This window comes from Narcine bancroftii, chromosome 4 (genome assembly GCF_036971445.1).
Source record: "Narcine bancroftii isolate sNarBan1 chromosome 4, sNarBan1.hap1, whole genome shotgun sequence".
NCBI lineage: Eukaryota > Metazoa > Chordata > Chondrichthyes > Torpediniformes > Narcinidae > Narcine > Narcine bancroftii.
Window position 1 is genome coordinate 49,435,829 of NC_091472.1, and position 22,260 is coordinate 49,458,088.

At 41.1% G+C, this 22,260-nt stretch overlaps 1 protein-coding gene across 1 annotated transcript in view; it reads right to left on the reverse strand.

The window, feature by feature from the left end:
- Positions 1-9,350: 9,350 nt before the first annotated feature.
- Positions 9,351-22,260, reverse strand: part of lyplal1 (lysophospholipase like 1) — a 29,911-nt gene continuing 17,001 nt past the window's right edge. Inside the window, exons 4-5 of the mRNA XM_069931254.1 lie at positions 11,336-11,451; positions 9,351-9,613 (exon numbers count right to left, since the gene is read on the reverse strand). Of these exons, the coding sequence (XP_069787355.1) occupies positions 9,386-9,613; positions 11,336-11,451 (344 nt within the window). The 3' untranslated portion in view covers positions 9,351-9,385. The remainder of the gene's footprint in view (positions 9,614-11,335; positions 11,452-22,260) is intronic.

The following is a 22,260-nucleotide window of genomic DNA, read 5'->3' on the forward strand; positions in this document are numbered from 1 at the left end:
ATCACCTTGACAATAAATGTTTTGGTCTTCTTACTGACCACATTCCACAACATTCCAATTGTTTTTCCTTTCATTCCATCCATACACATTTAATATATTATTTTCTTTATTGTGTGCCTGATCTGCTGTGTTACCACAAAGCTATGTTCCTTTCTCAGTTATTCATTCTCAATAGGAAATCATATTTTTGTCCATCGTGTTAAATTTCAGGAACTTCTTGCCTCACACAGAATCGCTGTCATCTTCGTAAGTGCTGCAAGCACCTTCTACAAAGCAAGTACCCAGAGCAACAATAAGAATAGTGATGGAAGGTCATTGGCTTTTGATGGACTCAACTTAGGTACCAAAGATGGTAAGGGGGACTGCAGAGATCCCTTCTCATATCATCCTACTCATTTGGCATATTGCTCAATGTATACATTCCACCTCACTGACAAAAGGCAAAGGAGGAAAAACCCAACACCCAACCCCAACCCACCAATTTTCCCCTGCAGCCGCTGCAACCATGTCTGCCTGTCCCGCATCGGACTTGTCAGCCACCAACGAGCCTGCAGCTGACGTGGACTTTTACCCCCTCCATAAATCTTCGTCCGCGAAGCCAAGCCAAAGAAAGAACATTTTTATGGATTCAAGCACCAGAATATGTTTACTCGGCCAACATTTCAGTGCAGTGGTGGTGAGATATTAACAGGTCTATTCAAATGGATGTTAAAGATGAGCAGAGAATTCCATTTGCTGAAATTCATCAACAACTCACCAAATGTTACTGCCCTTTTGGGGAAATTCCTGTGTGAAGAATGGTTCTGTTGTTCGTCATTATTGAAGTAATTCTTTGCATCCTTAAGTGCTTCAGGGCAATGAGAATTTACCTTCTGCTGACAGAACACACTGAAAATTCAATTGAAGTGACAACTTAGATATACAAACTGAAAACCTGGTGGTTGCCTAAACCTAAAGTTAAAAATACTTTCAGCTGAGCTATTAATTTTCAATAATTAGTCAGAATCCAATCACAGTATTCAAAAGTAAAACTCTTTCACCAATACTGAGAAAAATAGCTAGCATTTAACTGGTCCAGTGGTTATTTATTTAACATCCATTTGAATAGGGAGACTTAATCCTCGTTTAGTTTCTCATCAAATTGATGCATGGAATTTTTTGTCTAATTTTATGTGGGGACAAACTTCTGACTTGGAGTTAGTAAATAAGAGTGACTCCTGAAGCAAACATTTTCCTAAAAAGAATGTGGGAGAACAAACTTAAAATTTAATTGAGCACAAAAGAGATGACAAATAATGTCAAACAAGGTTTCAATGGGAAGTTGAGAGAGATGCGAGCAATATCATAGACATTAGGAAACAGGAATTAAATGAATTGTGATTTATGTGCACAGCAAAGCTTCAGATTGTCAAGCTACAAGAATGTTGAAAACACAGGTAAGGCTTCAGTTGAATTAATGAAATTACTACTGGAGGAACTACTTGGAAGACTTAAAGAATTAGAGGCATTAAGAAACAGTTGTTGAGCCATGCGAATATATTACAAAACAGATGCTATGTATTATTAAATGTTCAACATTGTTATTCAGAATAAAATTGATATGTTTCTCACCATGTCATTTAGCTAAAGGATCTGTAACAGAAAAATATTAAGTCCTTGAAGTAATTTAAAGATAGATAACTGAAGTACTCTGTGATATATAGTCACCTGATGGCTTTTACCTAGGAAAGCATTCTCACTTTCAAGGCCAATGTTCAGTCACTGATGGGGGGGGAGGGGGGGGGGGGTGGGGGGATCCAAATAAACAACTATCATAGCACCACCTTCAGGTACACCTGGCATTGCAGGAAGGACTGAAAATGGGAAACTATCCGGAGCCGAGATGGAGGTCTCCATTGTCCTTGCACAAAAAAGAAAGTGGCTTACTTACTTTTTTTCAAAATATGATAGTTGTCAGATATTTAGGGTTGAGGTTGGGGTATTGCACCAATTATTACATACTGAATCAGGGAGACGAAGAAAAATCATTCTCCCTTTGGTGGTTTCTCAATTTTAATTGGAAACAGCAAAAGATGGAATAGAAATATAAAGAATGACGATTGAAACCTCCATCATTTTCTGCAATAAATTGTTAAGAATATCCTGATTATTTTTAGTTTTGATTTCAACTGTAGATAATAGTAGTTATTTTTTAATTTCAAATCATACAGCACAGTAGAAGGCCCTTCTGTCCCATGAAATCCATGCCACCCAATTAACTCACCCCGTGTATGCTTTTTGGTGGAGGGTGGGACGAACTGGAGCACCAAGAGAAAACCCTCACAGGTCATGGGGAGAACGTACAAACTCCTTATAGTCTGATACTGTGACAGGTTATATTATATTTTACATTATATATAAATGTTTTTTAAAAGAGATAGATAGTGGGGGGTTTAAAATACAAGAGCTTTGCTGAAAGTGAGACATTGAGGCACCGAGTTCCTTTGCAAAGACAGTAAAATTTATTTTGGAACTGCTTTGCCAAAGAACTTCAAAACATGTGCAAATGAAACAGTCCATGCACAGAGGCTGATTAGATCTTTCAGAGATTGGGCCTGGAACCCTGCAAGAAGGTCATGTGGTTTTGCAAGCAGAGAGAGAGAGAACTGAACAAACAGACTTTCTCTAAAGAGAGAGAGGGAGAATTCAGTTCTGTAGTGGCTTTTAGAGGCTGCAACATGACAACCTGGCAGTGGTTTTTGAAAGCTTGTTTGAAACCCTAATTTGAAGATGGGTTGTGAGTTCTGAGTTCAGCCTGTTGAAAAATCCTTAAAGGACTTAAATACAGGGACTTACTGGGGCTTGGGCCTAGTTGGTTTGAGCGAGGAGTCAGCGTGGGAGGAGTCGGAGTTTGGCAGTGTTCAGAGGAGGAGGGGCGAGGAGGAAGGTATGGATTTAAATAGGGACTTTATGGGGCTCAGGCTTAGTTGATTTGAGCGAGCAGTCGGCATAGGAGGAGTCAGAGTTCGGCGGCGTTCAGAGGAGGAGCCAGCGATGGAGTTAATTGGTCAAGGGCCAATAAAGGGAGTAAGGTAAAGGAGCGGCTCAGTGAGTGAGTGGCAGAGCGAAAGAGTGGCCCAGTGAGTGAGTGGCACAGCGAAGGAATGGGGCTTTGAGGCTTTGTCTCTAGAGGCTTCGGCGAACAGAGGCTGAGGAGAGCAACTGCTGTAACCAAGGTAAGGTGAGAAGGTAAGAATTTTCAAGGGTATTATTCTATAAGCTAATGGAGTCAGCTAGAGCTGTGGATTGTTCCAGCTGCAGGATGTGGGAAATTTTGGACGGTATACTTGTCCCAGACAACCACACCTGCAGGAAGTGCATTCAGCTCCGGATCCTTACTGACTGAGTTTGGCAATTGGAGCTGGAACTGGATGAACTGCAGGTTATTCAGGAGGCCAAGGCAGTCATAAAGAGGAATTACAGAGAGGTAGTCACCCCAAACAGGCAGATGAAGATAGATGGGTGACTGTCAGGGGAGGTAAAAGGAAGGGACATGTAATGCAGAGTATCCCTGTGGATGTTCCCACTGCCAAAATGTAAGTTATTTTGGATTGGGGACATTCTACCAGGGACGAGTTGAGGTGGTCAAGTCTCTGGCACAGAGATTGACTCCTCAGCTCAGAAGGAAAGGGCTGAAAAGAGGACAGCATGAGTAATAATGGATTCATTGGTTAGGAGGGCAGACAGGAAGTTTGCTGGAATGCATAGAGACTCCCGGATGGTATGATGCCTCCCAGGTGCCAGGGTCAGAGATGTCTCAAATCATCTCAACAGCATTCTGGAAGGTGTCGGAGAGCAGCTGAATGTCGTGGTCCACATGGGAATGACTGACATAGATAGAGGTAGAGACGAGGTCCTCAAGAGGGAATATAGGGAGTTAGGTTGAAAGTTAAAAGACAGGAACTCGAGGATGGTAATCTCCAGATTGCTGCCTGTGTCTCGCGCTAGACAGGGTACAAATAGAAAGTTATGGCAGATGAATCCGTGGCTAAAGATTTGGTGTAGGGGGTAGGGCTTCAGATTCTTAGATCATTGGGATTGCTTCTGGGGAAGGTCAGACCTCTATAAAAAGGATGGGCTGCACCTAAACTGGAAAGGGACCAATATCCTGGCAGAAGTGTTTGCTTGAGCTGTTGGGGTGCGTTTAAACTAGCTTTGCAGGGGGAGGGAAATCAAAATGAGATCAAAGAGAATAGGATAGTAGTGAGACAGGGAGTTACAAAAGAGGTAGAAATTAATAGTAAAGAGGTGGTCAATAACGACATAAAGGAAAGGCAGGTGAGGAAACAGGAGAAAGAGCTGTTCAACAGGAATGTAGCACAAACGACATTGATAACGGTCTTATGGGCACTATACTTAAATGCACGTAGCATTAGAAACGAAGTAGATGACCTGGTTGCTCAGATTCAACTCAGAAGATATGACATTGTGGCCATTACTGAAACATGGCTCAATGAGGTGTGTGACTGGGAGCTCAATATCCGAGGATCTACAGTCTATAGGAAAGACATTAAATCAATAGAAAGAAGGGAGATAGGGTCTAAAGCGGTAGAATCAATATGGGTTGAATAAAGAAATACCAAGGGTAAAAAGATCATATTAGCAGTTATATATAGGCCCCCAAACAGTAGTCAGGAAGTGGACTATGAGATACAGACAGAAATACAAAGGCCATGTCACAAAGATAATATTAAAATACTTATGGGGGATTTTAACATGGCAGGGGATTGGGAAGGACAGGAAATTACTAGATCACTGGAGAGTGAGTTTGTAGAAAACCTAAGAGATAGATTTTTTGAACAGCTTGTGGAGAAGCAGTTTTCAATTGGGTCATGTGCAATGAAGCTGAGGTCGTTAGGGAGTTAAAGGTCTTAGAACCTCTAGGAAGCAGTGACCATAACATGGTCGAATTCAATTTCAAATTTGAAAAGGTAAAAATGTTATCAGATGTATCAATTTTTCAGTGGAATGAAGGAAATTATGGTGGTATGAGAAAGGAACTGGCTTAAGCAAATCAAACTAGTCAGAGGAACAGAGTAGGATTGGAAGATATTTTTGCAAATAATAAAAGGTCTGCACAATAGATATATTCTAAGGAAAAGGAAGTTAGTCAAAAGAAAGATGGTATCAATGCGGCTAAAAAAAAAATGAAGAAAAGCAAAGGTAAGGGCATACAAGGAAGCTAAAACTAGTGGGAAATCAGAGGACTGGGACTCCTTTAAAAACTTACAGAAAGAAATAAAGAAAGCCATAAGGTCAGATGAGTTATGAAAGGAGATTGGCAAACAATATAAAAAAAGATACTAAGAGTTTTAAAAAAATATATAAGGAATAAAAGAGAGACATGGCTGACATATTGACATAGGACTGATAGAAAATGATGCTGGGGAAATTATAATGTGTTATCTTCTTTGGCTTGGCTTCGCGGACGAAGATTTATGGAGGGGGTAAATGTCCACGTCAGCTGCAGGCTCGTTTGTGGCTGACAAGTCCGATGCGGGACAGGCAGACACGGTTGCAGCGGTTGCAGGGGAAAATTGGTTGGTTGGGGTTGGGTGTTGGGTTTTTCCTCCTTTGCCTTTTGTCAGTGAGGTGGGCTCTGCAGTCTTCTTCAAAGGAGGTTGCTGCCCGCCAAACTGTGAGGTGCCAAGATGCACGGTTTGAGGCGATATCAGCCCACTGGCAGTGGTCAATGTGGCAGGCACCAAGAGATTTCTTTAGGCAGTCCTTGTACCTTTTCTTTGGTGCACCTCTGTCACGGTGGCCAGTAACACGATCTTGGGAAGGCGATGGTCCTCCATTCTGGAGACGTGACCCATCCAGCGCAGCTGGATCTTCAGCAGTGTGGACTCAATGCTGTCGACCTCTGCCATCTCGAGTACTTCGACGTTAGGGATGAAAGCGCTCCAATGAATGTTGAGGATGGAGCGGAGACAACGCTGGTGGAAGCGTTCTAGGAGCCGTAGGTGATGCCGGTAGAGGACCCATGATTCGGAGCCGAACAGGAGTGTGGGTATGACAACGGCTCTGTATACGCTTATCTTTGTGAGGTTTTAAAGTTGGTTGTTTTTCCAGACTCTTTTGTATAGTCTTCCAAAGGCGCTATTTGCCTTGGCGAGTCTGTTGTCTATCTCGTTGTCGATCCTTGCATCTGATGAAATGGTGCAGCTGAGATAGGTAAACTGGTTGACCGTTTTGAGTTTTGTGTGCCCGATGGAGATGTGGGGGGGCTGGTAGTCATGGTGGGGAGCTGGCTGATGGAGGACCTCAGTTTTCTTCAGGCTGACTTCCAGGCCAAACATTTTGGCAGTTTCCGCACAACAGGACGTCAAGCGCTGAAGAGCTGGCTCTGAATGGGCAACTAAAGCGGCATCGTCTGCAAAGAGTAGTTCACGTTCAAGTTTCTCTTGTGTCTTGGTGTGAGCTTGCAGGCGCCTCAGATTGAAGAGACTGCCATCCGTGCGGTACCGGATGTAAACAGCGTCTTCATTGTTGAGGTCTTTCATGGCTTGGTTCAGCATCATGCTGAAGAAGATTGAAAAGAGGGTTGGTGCGAGAACACAGCCTTGCTTCACGCCATTGTTAATGGAGAAGGGTTCAGAGAGCTCATTGCTGTATCTGACCCGACCTTGTTGGTTTTCGTGCAGTTGGATAACCATGTTGAGGAACTTTGGGGGGCATCCGATGCGCTCTAGTATTTGCCAAAGCCCTTTCCTGCTCACGGTGTCGAAGGCTTTGGTGAGGTCAACAAAGGTGATGTAGAGTCCTTTGTTTTGTTCTCTGCACTTTTTCTTGGAGCTGTCTGAGGGCAAAGACCATGTCAGTAGTTCCTCTGTTTGCGCGAAAGCCGCACTGTGATTCTGGGATATTTTACATCAGTCTTCATTGTGGAAGACATTAATAATATCCCTGACAAACAGAGGCTTCAGGGAGTAGTGTTGAAGAGAGTTAAAATTACTAGAGAAATTGTGCTAGGTAAATTGAATGGATTAAAGATAGATAAATCTCCCAGACCGCATGAGGTACACCCACAGGTTTTGAAAGAGGTGGCTTTGGATATTTTGGATCCATTGGTGAAATCTTCCAGAAATCGATAGTCTTGGCATGGTTCCCAGGGGATTGGAAGGTTGCAAATGCTGTTTCGCAGTACAAGAAAGGTGGGAAACAGAAAAAAGGAAACTATTGACCTTTAAGTCTGAGGCTGGTAGATGGGAAGATATTAGAGTCAATCCTCAAGGATGAAGTTATGAAATACCTGGAAATGCTTGACAGGTTAGGTCCTAGTCAGCATGTTTTTTTAAAGGGTAGATCCTACCTGACCAACCTATTAGAGTTTTTCAAAGAAATCTCAGGTAGGATACACAAAGGGGAGGCTGTGGATGTAATATATTTGGATTTTCAAAAGGCTTTCGATAAGGTGCCGCATGTTAGGCTGCTAAATGCGGGCCTGTGGAATTACAGGGACGCTATGAGACGGGATAGAAAACTGGCTGATAGGCAGAAAACAAAGGGTTGAAATTAAGGGATGGCTGCCTGTAACAAGTGGTGGTCTGCAGGGGTCGGTCTTGGGGCCGCTGCTGTTTACAACTTATATTAACGATTTGGATTATGGAATGAATGAGTTTGTGACCAAATTTGCAGATGACACCAAGATAGGTGGCGGAGCAGGAAGTGTTGAAGAAATGGTAAAATTGCAGAGGGATAGAGACAGTTTGGGAGACGGGGGAAAAATATGGCAGATGAAGTACAATGTTGAGAAATGTTCGGTTCTATATTTTGGCAGTGGAAATAAACAGACAGAGAACTATCTGGATGGGGAGAAAATTCAATGCTCAGAGATGCAAAGAGAACTTGGCATCCTTGTGCAGAGTAATCGAAAAGTTTACGCCCATGTGGGATTGGTAGTGAAGAAGGCGAATGCTATAATAGTGATGTTGTTGGAGAAGGTGCAAAGGAGATTTGTTAGGATGATTCCTAGAATGCAAGGGCTTGCGTATGACGAGCGTTTGGCAGCTCTTGGGTTGTATACGTTGGAGTATAGGAGAATGAGGGGGGATCTCACAGAGACATTTCGAATACTGAGATGTTTTGACAGAATTAATGCGGATAAGATGTTTCTTTTGATGGGTGAATAGAGGACAAGGGGTCATTGCCTTAAATTACAACAGAGAAGAGGAAGAACTTATTTTGTCAGAGGGTCATGGATCTGTGGAACTCACTGCCGCACAAAGCAGTAGAGCCAGATCACTGGAAGTATTTAAACAGGAAATGGATAAGTATCTCATTGGTAAAGGTATCAAGGGATATGGAGAAAAGGCTGGAAATTGGAACTAGGTGTGAGAATACTTTAGCTTAGTGTAGATGCATGGAACAGAGTCAATGGGCCTAGTGGCCTGCTTATTTTCCTTTATTTTGCGATCTTTACAAGAGGAAATGGCCGGCTAGAGTGTTTCTCCCGAAATAAGGGAAACAAGAGGAACTCTGTGGTGACCTGGAAGAAGAGTTTATCATTTGCAAAACCCATGAAGGGGCAATTTTCTTCAGCAAGACTCTGAAGTATGCTCATGGGAAATCAGTTTGTGTGTGTCCATCGAGCAACAAATCTCTCTTTGAAACTAACTAGAACCTTCCTGAGCAGTAACCATTTATCTTTTCATGAGAGCCTGGTGAAAATTCATAAAAGTTAAATTCTGTGCACAGTAGAAGAATTGCCTGATACCGGTGAACTTGGAGGAGTGAGAAGTGAGATTGGACTGTGAATCAAATAACTTTCCTGAACATAAACACATTACATACACGTGCACTTAGAATTAGAAGGGGGTTGTTAATAGTAATAAGTTAAATTTTGATCCTGTTTTCATGTTTAAAGAAAATTAAAAGCAACTTTAACCATTGTCTTGGTGAATTTCTATTGTTGCTGGGTTTTGGGGTCCTCTGGGCCCTTAACAATACAAACCTGGGTCGCTGGCACTGTAATTGTGTTGTGTTAACCGCTATGCTAACTGTGCCATTCAGTTACAACTTTGTTGTTAACTGCTAACAGCATTTTTTTTGCAATAAATAGGCACATACAACTTTTAGTCAACAAGCAGTAGGAATCTGTAACATACAACTATGTGTCATCTGCAAGTAATTTTAAGAGCATAAAAATTCATACTATTTGTAACAAAGTATGTTCATACATCAGAATAACACAATTAAAGAAAAATAGGATACATTAATGTGAATTTTTTGCCTTATTTATTTTATCTGGATTCGTCTGTAATATATTTTCAGCCATGTTCCACAGATTAAAAAATAAATGAAAAATGTATATGAAGGACCATTTTATTCAGAATGAATGGTATTATTGTTCATCATCAGGTAGCTTATGTAAAATCCATGACTTCAGCTGTTCCAGCTCTGGCTTGCAAAGTTCATGGTGGAGATTAGGGAAAGTATTAAACGTGGTTTTCACTCCCAGTGATTGTAAATTCAAATTGCTCTCTTTACCCCACTCATATAAAACCAGTTGGTCATTGTTTCCATGACATTGGAACAATTCAGGCATTGACATGTTACTATTCTGGACAGCCTAGAGACAAAAATATGTTATTCACATATACCTTTGACAATTTATTGAATTTTCATACCTGAAATAAAATCAGAAAAATATGAATCTTTAATGTAGCAGTAAATTATATTTTCCAACATACTAATTGACTAGATACTTGTACATCCAAATATGGGAAAGGCATTGGACACTTTATTGTAATGCTAAGAATGTAGTGGATGAAAGATGAAGCACTGTTATGAATAGATTCACTATAAAACCTAACATTTGAGTTACCTAAAACATAGAATCTTAATGTTTATGGCTGCAATCAAACAGGCAAAAATAAATGTTATGTAAATCATAAATGGTATGTGTATGTATATTCTTATTTTGTTAAATGAGGCAAATCGAAAAGTTTTAAAACACTTAATTAGGGTTTATTGAAATACTGTATTAAAAAATTATATTAAAAACTTTCTTAATTTCAACATACAGGAATAAAAAAGGTAAATTATTTCAAGTTATAACATCCTTGGCATGAAATTGTACAATGTCACACCAACAATAATGATGTCCCAGTAAAATAGCATTAAATGTTTTCTTCCTTGGGGATTAGATTCAAATGGAGCCAAAATTACTCTTCAAGCAAGACTTACAGAGGCAATAGAAAGAGAGAAGGGTTTGGCTGCTGGGAATACAAACCCCATAGAATTACTGCAAAAAACATAAATAGAATCATTAAGAGTTAAGTTAAGAAGTGACAAGGATAAAAATAAATTGTCCGCTATGGTATACAGACCTCCATGCAGTGGTCGGGATGTGGACAACAACAGATAGAAAAGGCGTCAGAAACATAATGTTATGATAGTCATGGGGAATTTTAACATGCAAGTAGATTGGGAAAAAGACAGCATGAGGTATCAGAGAACAAGCCAGAGCCATGCACAGACACTGAGTGGCAAAAATGGACAATTACCATACTAAAGTCAATAGAAAAGTTGGAAATTGGATTTGGAATTTGGACTAGATCAATTGGGCTTGTTTAGAGCATTTCGAACTCGAGGGGGCATGATTGTCAACAACAGCATCAGAAGTGGTAAGCCTTACTTAAGGGTTCTGTGTTTATTGCAAGTTTGACTACAGTTTGGAGAACTAGCTGCTCGTCCTTTGAGGACTGTTTTGGTTTTTGAGTTATTGTTGTGCAAGCTTGGTGCCTGAGAACCAGGCAGATTACTGGATGGATAAGATAATATGGCAGCCACCGAAACTGGTGCCTCTGAGAGCGACATATTGAGGAGATGAAGGTTAAGGAACTTAAAAAATTAGAATTTGTCTATTTTGAGGCCACTCTTCCTGAGGCTTTTAACCTCTACAAGCCAAATGTCTTCTTTGTGGATTGAGCATCATTAGTAAAATTAAACTATAATTTTGCTCTATCATTCTGCAGTTTCAATTAAAATTATGGAAAATTTCACCTATGAATTATTTTATATTTTACCTTAAAGACAACTTGGCTAATTGGCAGACTTTACAAGAAGATAGAAGGATAGAAACGGTATGATCAATGGAAATCATGTGCTAAAACTGCCAATTAAGACTATCAAAGCAGTCTAAATATTCATTCATTTTGATGTTCATATGATTTTTGTGAAAACAATGCAATGTTGAAAATAATATAGGTTAAATTTAATCATGAGATGACTGGTTATTATGTTATTTCCTGAAAATTATTATAGGAGCCCAAGTCCAACTTCTGCTTACCTGATAGACAGCAGAATTCTTATTCAAGAAAGAGGATAAAGCAAAAACTCCTGCGACTTGTTGATGAAATCTATAGGCTAAGTGCATTGCCATAGCACCTCCCATTGAAAATCCTCCTGCAATGCCAAAAATAGATTAAAATCATGATACAAATCAAGTTATCAATTTGTTACATTGGTAAAATAATGATATGTAAAAATAAATTATTTTATTGATATAATTGACAGTCTAATGACTTTTATATTTGTAACTGTCTAGATTGGTTCAACTCATAACATTGAAGAAAATGACTAATATCTTGATGAATACACTTACAATAATCTTGAAGGAAAAAGAAATCAGTTGACTGAAACCTGATATTAAAGCAGAAATTCTCAGCAAATCGGGCACTAAATGCTGAGAAAGAGAGTTCACACTAAAGATCAATGACTCTTCGTCAAAAGTAGGAAGAGCATGGTTTAAATGAAGGGAAAGTATGATGCAATGGGTTAATTAAATTTATGCTTATAAAAGGGATTAGAATTAGGTTAGCTGTTAGGTTGTATGCATTTCACAGACAGAACAAAGCCTTGCAAGGTTCCAAGGGTAGGTGCAAACAGAAGGTTCTGGGCTTTAGTAACATGTGCAAGCACACCCCAGAAACTGAAACATTTGCAGAGAGTTGGGGGCCATGTGTTTTGCAAACTGAAACCAAAAAAATAATAGTGCCTGGAACATCAGAAGGGGAGGGCAGAGAATGAGAGAGAAGGCAGTCAGCAGAAGGCAGTCTGAGAAAAGGCTGGACAGAAGACGAACCTGCTGAAAAGGATCCCCTTCCAAGGCTGAGCAGAGTTCTACTATGGTAGCCTGAGTGTACTCTGTGGAAATCAGGAGTGGCGGCTAGTCTTCTGTAACCCTCCACATCTTTCCTGCCTGGTAATTCTAAGTGAAGCACTGAAGTCTGTTTGAATGTATTGACTGTTTGATTTTGCGCACATGATTGAAGATTACTGGAAACAGTGGAAGACTGGCCAGTAAAAAAGACTTTCCTGAAAACACATTACACACACTTGAGCTTAGATTAGATTGGAGGGGAGGGATTGTGTAAATAACTTAGTGTTAATAAGTTAAGTGCTGATCTTTAATCAGAGAATTAAACTAATTTTGTTTAGGGAACCATTGCTTTGGTGTATTTCTATTGCTGCTGGTATATGGGGTTCACTGAACTCGTAACAAAGGTCTGTGTTAGGGTGGGCACCAAGAGTGAATGACTGATGAAAACAGTTCGCTGAATTAACAATAGGTGTAAGAAAAAGGAAAGAGAAAATATTTCAGGACTGTGAAACACAGAAAACTGCAGTTAAAAAAAATCTAAAAAAATAGAGGAAATTCTCAACTCATCAAGCAGGTAATCTGGAGAGAGAGAAAGAAATACCAGAACAACTTTATAACCTGTCATTCAAACTGAGCAATTCTGACACAAATTGGTAAGTCTAGAAATTGTTAATTCTTATCTAATTTACCTATATTACAAATAACAAAAAAAAAACCCTCAGTTAAGTACATATTCTCTCATCATTTCTGGTCTCTTTCTAGTAGGGAATGTGGCATTATCATATTTTGTTGAATTATATCCTTGTTTTTTGCCCTATTTCATAACTCAAACCAGATTCAACATTTCTTCCATGGTAAACTGGAAACATTTTTTCCCTTATCCTTTAATTTTTAAATATCTTTAGGATTGCCACACAATGTTATAATCTAAAATATTATGTAGGTATGATAATAAATATTGAGATTAATTTATGACAAAACATCCTGTGCTAATCTTCATCTGATTTGCATGTCTCTTTTAAAAAAGAAAATATAACTGAAATATAAGAAATTAACAAAGAAGAAATTGTTTTCAAATAGGTCACATTAATAATTACCAAAACAAATCGATGAAGATAAATCTTTATAAATGTTTTAGACCAGTGGTTCTCAAATAAGACAAGCACCAAAAATTACAAGATATCAGGTTTTGGTTCCCTGTTCAACAATGAATTGATTTTAAACTTTTGACCCTTGTTTTCTGATTCTTCTGTGGATTTTGCCCTCTCAACCTCTCTAACCTTCTTTGTGTTAACTTCTTCAAACCACTATATACCTCAAGCTTTCCTTCCTCCTTAAAACCTAGCTCTTTAACCATTTTCTTTTTGTGTCTCTGTTCAAATAACTCTTATGTGCCAAATTTAGTTTGATAACATTTCTAAGAAACATTTTGGGTTGTTTTGCTAACCTAAATTAATTCCATAAATACAAGCTGATGCTGTTGTTAAAATCTAGTTCAACATGTTAAATGACACTACATTTTTCCTATTATTTCCAAGAGAAATGCTTGATACGTTAATTCTGCTAGAATTTTCCCATTTCTGAAAGTTCATCTTATACAGTACAATTCCAATTATCCAAAATGATCGGGACCGGGTCCATTTCAGATAAAAAATTTTTTTTCGGAGAAATGGTATTTTTAAAAAACAGCCCAGTAGCAACGGCAAATCACCTGTCACAGTGTTTAAACAACAACAAAGTAAAGCTTTTAAGCAATAATGTTTAATTCTCACCAAAAAGAAATGCTGCCCACTGCCGATTACCGACACCTCCCCTCCGAGGCCCTGCTCATGCTGGGAACCCGAAAGCCTCGCTCCTGCTCTGCTATCATTGGGAGCTCAAGGTCCACTATTGGCAGTGCCAGGAGCCAAAGTCCATTGCTGGCGGTGCCGGGAGCCTGGGGTCCACTGCTGCCGCCACCGGGGGCCTGAGGTCCACTGCTACTACCACCGGGAGCCCAAGGTCCCCGGTCAGTTTGGCTCCGGTTCGGATTTTGGAAAAATGATTATTTTAGAGATTCTGAGTTGTACTGTAATTCTGCGTCAGCAGAATAACCACGTTGCAAAAACACACAATAGCAGTGTATTTGATCTATTAGTGTTTAAAACAATGCATTTAAAGAGATCAAAGCAATGCAATTTTATTAATTATTTTTCGTGGCACTTTATAAGGTAAATCACTGCATTTATTTAGTCTCATGCTGGCAAGAATGTCTGCAGTTAGTCATGATGGTGTCTTTACACCCATATATTTAGGCACCATGAGATATGAATAACTATGTAATTACACATTTCATGTGGTTGACCAATTCATTTTCTCTTTGAAATTACAATACACCAAAGGTCTTGATTTACTTTTCTATGGAAAAACCCTGCAATTTGACTGTCAGTACCACAATACCTTTCTATTGAGTACAGTAACTGTAATGTGCAGCCAACATGTTATCATACAAAATGTCCATATCTAACAACCTGGATGAAGTTTCACAAACCTACTTTCAATACATTAAATCTTTAGCACTCAGTGTTGTAATTAATTCAACTTCACATTTCTTACAGTACCAGTGTCTTGAAGCACTAAGCAGTATTATAAGCCTTTTAGAACAATTCAGATAACAAAAAGAAATTAAATATCCATTGGCAACTAGTAAAGACATTCCCTTAAATGGTGACATTAAGTATAATATTCATAGATTGAACAAACTTCTCCAGATACATCTAATCTTGTTTTATTTCCTTGAGGATTCACTCGTCTTCAACCAGTAACAGACATAATGTTATTTCAATACGTATGTGCCCCAAAAGGAAACTGTATCCTACTTGCCTATCAAATAATCCAAAATATTATAATTTAATCATATTATTTATTCATTATAATTGAACATTATGGTTAGAAACTTGGGAATAATCCTTTAATTTAACCTTGGGTATTGAGTACTTTTATGAAGTCACTGAATTCAAAATTCCATTTAATATTGTGGAAGTATGCTTGCAAAATATATTCTTCATTATTAAAGCATTTTCTGCAAAGAAGGAAATTGTTGATTGCTAATTTGCATTAGTAGATGTTCAACCATTTTTGGTAATTTTTATTTATAAATGTAACATGTAATTTTTATTCTATTGATTTAATCTGTGATGTCAAATTCATAGTGCCATTCTGTCATCAACAGCAAATAGGTAAAAAATATAAGACATTTACAACAAAGCTCTGATTTTGGTCTAATTCATGATCTTTGTATTCTGCTCACTCCCTCCTTGGCCATTACTTCCAGCTTTTTGTTCTCCACTGCATTAAACAGCAGTGCCTCAGCTAATCCAAGTATTCATGTCTAACCTGTCATATTTTGATTTCCATTTTGAATGTACATTGAGCTTTGAAACAACAATTGAAAAATGCATGCCCAGTATATGATAAACTAGATTGCATGAGAAGAATGCTGAGAAAATGGGAAAATAACAGGGAGAAGAAGAAGAATAAGAAGACATAAAATGAGGAAAGAAGTAGATGGACAAAAATGACCATATTTGATGACATATAAGACCCACTTTTCCCCCCCAAAAAATGGCTCAAAAATATCCACCTGGTCTTATGTGCGAAGTTTAAATTAGGGTGATAATGATGAGCAACACCAACAGTGATCATCGTTGCTGCATACCTCACTAGCATCACTGCCATCTGTTGTTGTTGGGCTGTCAGGGGGAGCAGGGTGGTGGGATCAGGGTAGGGGCTGGTGGCAGGCAGTTGGGAGACTCTCCCGGCAGCCCATTGTCAGTCCCCGCACTGGTCCCACTGCTCTGCTCACTCCCGCTGTTGGTCGCCACACTGATCTCAGCGTCCCGATCCCCCACAACAGCCCATCACCAGTCCCCACACTGAACCCACTGCACCACTTCCCCCCCCACGACAGCCCATCACCAGTCCCCACACTGAATCCACTGCACCACTCCGCCACCCCCCCCCCCACAACAGCCTGTCAACTAGTTCCCACACTGAGCCCACTGCCCACTGCCCTGCTCTCTTTCCCCCCCCCACCCCCAGGACAGAGGGGCAGTGGGAAGAGCACGGGGACTAACAGCCACCAGCCAGGACAGAGCAGGGCAGCGGGACCAGCGAGGGGACCAATAGCGGCAGCTTGTTTTTATAAAATGTTTTCTACTACAGCTAAGTTGCTTTTGTTTTGTCTTGTAAATTACAGAAATATTATAGTATTATTAAAAAGATTTTTCCTGTTATCCTAGTTGAATGGTTTGTCCAAGTTTCTTTTTTCTGTTATACTGTAGCTACATATTTCAATAACATTAAATGTAATGTTCACCCATAAATACACTAAAAAAAGTTCTTAAATGCCCTGCTGAAATTGAGGGGGGGGGGGTCTTATATGCAATCAAATACAGTACTCATACAAATAATGATAAAATAAAAGTCACACAAAAATGGGAGTTTAACTTTTAAAAATACAGAGTTTAATCCTTTAGAACAAAATTCTAGGAAGCACATAGTGTTTGGGACAGACACTTTTTTCCTTTATTTACCAATGTGCTCCACAGTTTTAAATTTGTAATCAAACAACTGAAGTGATTAAAGTGCACATTCCAGATTTTATTCAAGATTATTTGTATACAATTGGATCATGATAAATTAAAAAAAGGATTGGCAAATAATATCATCTTCCTTTGGTTCAAAGGTAAGAGGAGGGGTGGTGATTTTATTAATAAAAATCTTCTTTCTTTTTCTTCTTCTTTCTTTGGCTTGGCTTCGCGGGCGAAGATTTATGGAGGGGTAATGTCCACGTCAGCTGCAGGCTCGTTTGTGCTGACAAGTCCGATGCGGGACAGGCAGACACGGTTGCAGCGGTTGCAGGGGAAAATTAGTTGGTTGGGATTGGGTGTTGGGTTTTTCCTCCTTTGTCTTTTGTCAGTGAGGTGGGCTCTGCAGTCTTCTTCAAAGGAGGTTGCTGCCCGCCAAACTGTGAGGCGCCAAGATGCACGGTTTGAGGCGTTATCAGCCCACTGACGGTGGTCAATGGGGCAGGCACCAAGAGATTTCTTTAGGCAGTCCTTGTACCTCTTCTTTGGTGCACCTCTGTCTCGGTGGCCAGTGGAGAGCTCGCCATATAACACAATCTTGGGAAGGCGATGGTCCTCCATTCTGGAGACGTGACCTACCCAGCGCAGTTTGATCTTCAGCAGCATGGATTCGATGCTGTTGGCCTCTGCCATCTCGAGTACTTCGATGATGGAGATGAACTCGCTCCAATGAATGTTGAGGATGGAGCGGAGACAACGCTGGTGGAAGTGTTCTAGGAGCCGTAGGTGATGCCGGTAGAGGACCCATGATTCGGAGCCAAACAGGAGTGTGGGTATGACAACGGCTCTGTATACGCTAATCTTTGTGAGGTTTTTCAGTTGGTTGTTTTTCCAGACTCTTTTGTGTAGTCTTCCAAAGGCGCTATTTGCCTTGGCGAGTCTGTTGTCTATCTCATTGTCGATCCTTACATCCAATGAAATGCCAAACTGCATGAGTTTTTCAAGATCTGCTGGGACCAAGGAAAGCTGCCTCAGGACCTTTGTGATGCCATCATCATCACCCTGTACAAAATCAAAGGCGAGAAATCAGACTGCTCAAACTACAGTGGAATCACGCTGTTCTCCATTGCAAGCAAAACCTTCGCTAGGATTCTCCTAAATAGAATAATACCTAGTGTTGCCGAAATGTTCTCCCAGAATCACAGTGCGGCTTTCGCGCAAACAGAGGAACTACTGACATGGTCTTTGCCCTCAGACAGCTCTAAGAAAAGTGCAGAGAACAAAACAGGACTCTACATCACTTTTGTTGACCTCACCAAAGCCTTCGACACCGTGAGTAGGAAAGGGCTTTGGCAAATACTAGAGCGCCTCGGATGCCCACCAAAGTTCCTCAACATGGTTATCAAACTGCACGAAAACCAACAAGGTCGGGTCAGATACAGCAATGAGCTCTCTGAACCCTTCTCCATTAACAATGGCGTGAAGCAAGGCTGCGTTCTCGCATCAACCCTCTTTTCAATCTTCTTCAGCATGATGCTGAAACAAGCCATGAAAGACCTCAACAATGAAGACGCTGTTTACATCCGGTACCGCACGGATGGCAGTCTCTTCAATCTGAGGCGCCTGCAAGCTCACACCAAGACACAAGAGCAACTTGTCCGTGAACTACTCTTTGCAGACGATGCCGCTTTAGTTGCCCATTCAGAGCCAGTTCTTCATTGCTTGACGTCCTGTTTTGCGGAAACTGCCAAAATGTTTGGCTTGGAAGTCAGCCTGAAGAAAACTGAGGTCCTCCATTAGCCAGCTCCCCACCATTACTACCAGCCCCCCCACATCTCCATCGGGCACACAAAACTCAAAACAGTCAACCAGTTTACCTATCTCGGCTGCACCATTAATAAAAATACACCAGTGTTGATAGAAGATACATTGATTGATCAAGCTAGAAGGTATGTAATGGCACATTGTAAAATTTATGGAGAAGCATGGACATTTATGAATATTTATTCCTGAATTATGATGATGAAGTCTTTATGAAGGATATCTTAAAAAACAGCTTAGGGAAGACAAAATATATTTGTTGGAGGATACTTTAATTTTTGCTTGGACCTAATACTAGATAAATTGGCAAGAACAATAAAGAGGGCAAAAGCAGCAAAAACCACAATTTCATACATGAAAGATCTAAATCTTATCAATCTATGGAGGCAATTAAATCCCAGAGAGAGACTACACTTTCTACTCAAGGGTGCACGATTCACATACGAGGATTGACTTACTTTTAATGTCTGCTCAGTTAAAAAGTAGAGTGAGAAAAGCAGAATATCTAGCAAGGCTTCTATCAGACTATTCTCCATTTATATTAACTATAGCAATAATGGAAAAGCAAGGGAATGTATACAGGTGGCTTCTCAATGCTACTTTGCTTAACACAGACCTGCAAATTTATAAAGAGATAGATAGAATATTTTTGTGAGCCAAATCAGCTGTCTACTAACAATAGTTTTTTTGATATGGGTCACACTCAAAGCATATATGAGGGGACAAATATACACAGAATATTAAGAGAGAATGTAGGGCATAAGTAAATAGTCTGGAGAAAGAGATTAAAGAATTCAAAAAAAAATCAAAGAACAGGACTACAAGAAGAATACAGATTACTGGAGAATAAAAAAGCAAAAATATAATACAAACATATATGACAGGAAAAAGGTATATTAAAAACTAAACAACAATACTATGAGTTGGATGAATGATGCATGGTTTTAGCTTGCCAGATTAAAACAGAGGATTAATCAAGAAAGATAAATGGTATAAAAACAGAAACAGACACTCTCGTATTTAAGCAAAAAGAAATTACTGACACTTTTAGATGATGTTACAAAAAACTATACAAGTCAGAATTACTAGGAGATGAAAATGAAATGGAAGAATTTTTGCTGAATGTCAAACTTCCAAGGCTGGAAGAAAGGAAGGATATAATTGGAATACTCCCTTCACAAGGGAAGAAATTGAAAAAGCCCTGGGCATCCTACAGGCTAAATCACTGGGAGAGGATGGATTTCCACCTCAGTTTTATAGACAATTCAAAGAATTATTAATGCTCCTTTAATGGATGTCCTGGACAAAGCTGTAGAAATACAGACCCTCCTGGAGTCATTTTCAACTGCAATTATTACAGTGTTACCAAAAAAAAGAATAGGGACCCACTAAAAGCTTCGTCATACAGACCAATATCCCTGTTAAATGCTGATTATAAGATACTAGCTAAAGCACTGGTTAATAGGTTAGGACAATACTTGCCAAAACAGATATGTATGGAACAAGCAGGATTTGTTGAAGGAAGGCATTCCTCAAATAGTCTAGGAATATTATTTAATATAATACATATGGCTAAATCTGAACGAAATCCAAGTATTACAGTCTCCCTAGATCTGGAAAAAGCATTTGTTCATTTGGAATGGCCCTTTTTATTTAAACATTAGGAAAATTTATAAATTGGATAAACACTTTATACTGTGGCAGTACGCCATTAGACAGGCGAATCGGCCCCACTTGTCACGCACACAGCGGGGCAGCCGGCCAAAATGGTGCCGTCGGGGGTTTCCTCCCGACCTCAGCACCGGGTTCAGAAGCCCACGCTTGGTGACCCACGTGACACCCCGGTAACATCGGGGCCCCCCAGCGCGGTTCTCAGCCAGGTCCGGGCTGGAAGTATAAGGCAGCCTGCAATAAATGAGTTTTGCTCACTGAACTCAACCCGTCTGATTGCGCAATCTTTCAGTTAGCAGTATCGCTGCTGCTACAATTGGTGACCCCAACAGGTTCACAAACATCTTTGAACCCAACATGAATGACCCTTCAATCAACACTATAGCCATCAAGCTTCCTAACTTCTGGATTCAGGAGCTGGAGACCTTGTTCAGCCTCGCAGAGGCTCAGTTTCACCTCCGCCAGATTTAATCAGATTCGACCAAGTTTTACCATGTGGTCGCTGCCCTGGACCAGACCACCACCTAACGAGTGCTGCACCTCATTCAGCACCCACCCGCGGATGATAAGTATGGGAACATCAAGCAGGTGCTCACCGACTCCCTAAGCCTCTCCAGGCACCAGTGTGCTGCTTGGATGCTGTGCCTTGGCACCTTGGGGACAGAACTCCAATTAAGTTGATGGACGAGATGCTCGCGCTCATGGGCGATCACACCAACTACCCACTCTTCGAGCGCATCTTCCTCCACCATCTGCCTGAAGACATCCGGCCATTACTGTCCCAGGAGAGCCTCGTCGACCCTAGGAAGGTCGCTCAAATGGCTCAGGAGCTATGGCTCGAACGACTGCTGAGCAGTCCAGCAGGTTACGAGTCATGGGCATGACTTAGCCAAGCTTTCCTTTAGCGCTGCGATGGAACACCTGACCCCGCAGGGGCCTCAAAGAGCTTAGCCAGAAGCAAGCCATTCACTTCAGGCCTCTGGTTCTTCCACCTGTGCTGGGGAGCCAAGGTTCGGAAGTGTCGTCAGCCCTGCTCGTACCAGGGAAATGAGCAGGCCGGCCATTGTTAATGGCTGCGGCGGCTAGCCAAGAACACAGCCTTCTCTACCTGTGGGATTCAGTCAGCGGCCAATGCTTCCTTGTCGACACCGGGACCCAGATCAGCGTCATCCTGGCCACAGCCATCGAGTTTCGGAACCGGCCTCGTGGACCTCCCATCTGTGCAGCCAATTCTATGGAGAACCGAACGTATGGAGTCAAGACTGTCCACTTCCAGATCGGCCAACAGAAGTTCTCGTGGAGGTTCACCGTTTTGCCCCTCCCAACCGCCATTCTGGCTTTCGACTTCCTCCTCGCCCATGGACTCCTGGTCGACATTCGAGGTAGGCGACTAGTAGATGCCCATACCTTCCAATCTGTTCGCCTCAACGCCTCCCACACAGAGCAGCCACAGAAAGCCACGGTCAGCACGCCCAAGGATGAGATTCAGCGTATCCTGTACAAGTTCCTGTCACTCCTAAAGCCACAGTTTTCCGTCGCCTCACCATGCCACAAGGTGTTTCGCGGGTATGGTCAATTTCTATAACCGCTTCATTCCAGGTGCTGCGCGCATCATGCAGCTGCTCTTTGCCCTCATCACGGCCAAAGACAAGATACTCGCCTGGATTCTAGAGGCCAGTGGGGCATTCGAAGCCACGAAAGATGCCCTCGCAAAGGCTACCCTGCTCATCCACCCATTCACCGACCTGCATATGATGCTCTCCTTCGAAGCCTCTGCCACGGCCGTCGGCGCCATCCTGGAGCAGCAGGTGAATGGACAGTGGAAACCACTGGCATTCTTTAGCCAACTTCTTCGCCTGCCAGAGAGCAAGTATAGCGCTTTCGATCGTGTGTTGCTGGGCATGTACCTGGTGGTGTGTCATTTCCGCTATTTCTTGGAGGGGAGGCCTTTCACCATTTTTAACGACCACAAACCCCTCACTCAGGCGCTCGCTATGGCAAGAGATCCCTGGTAGGCCCGCCAACAGCATCACTTCCTTCGTGTCGGAGTTC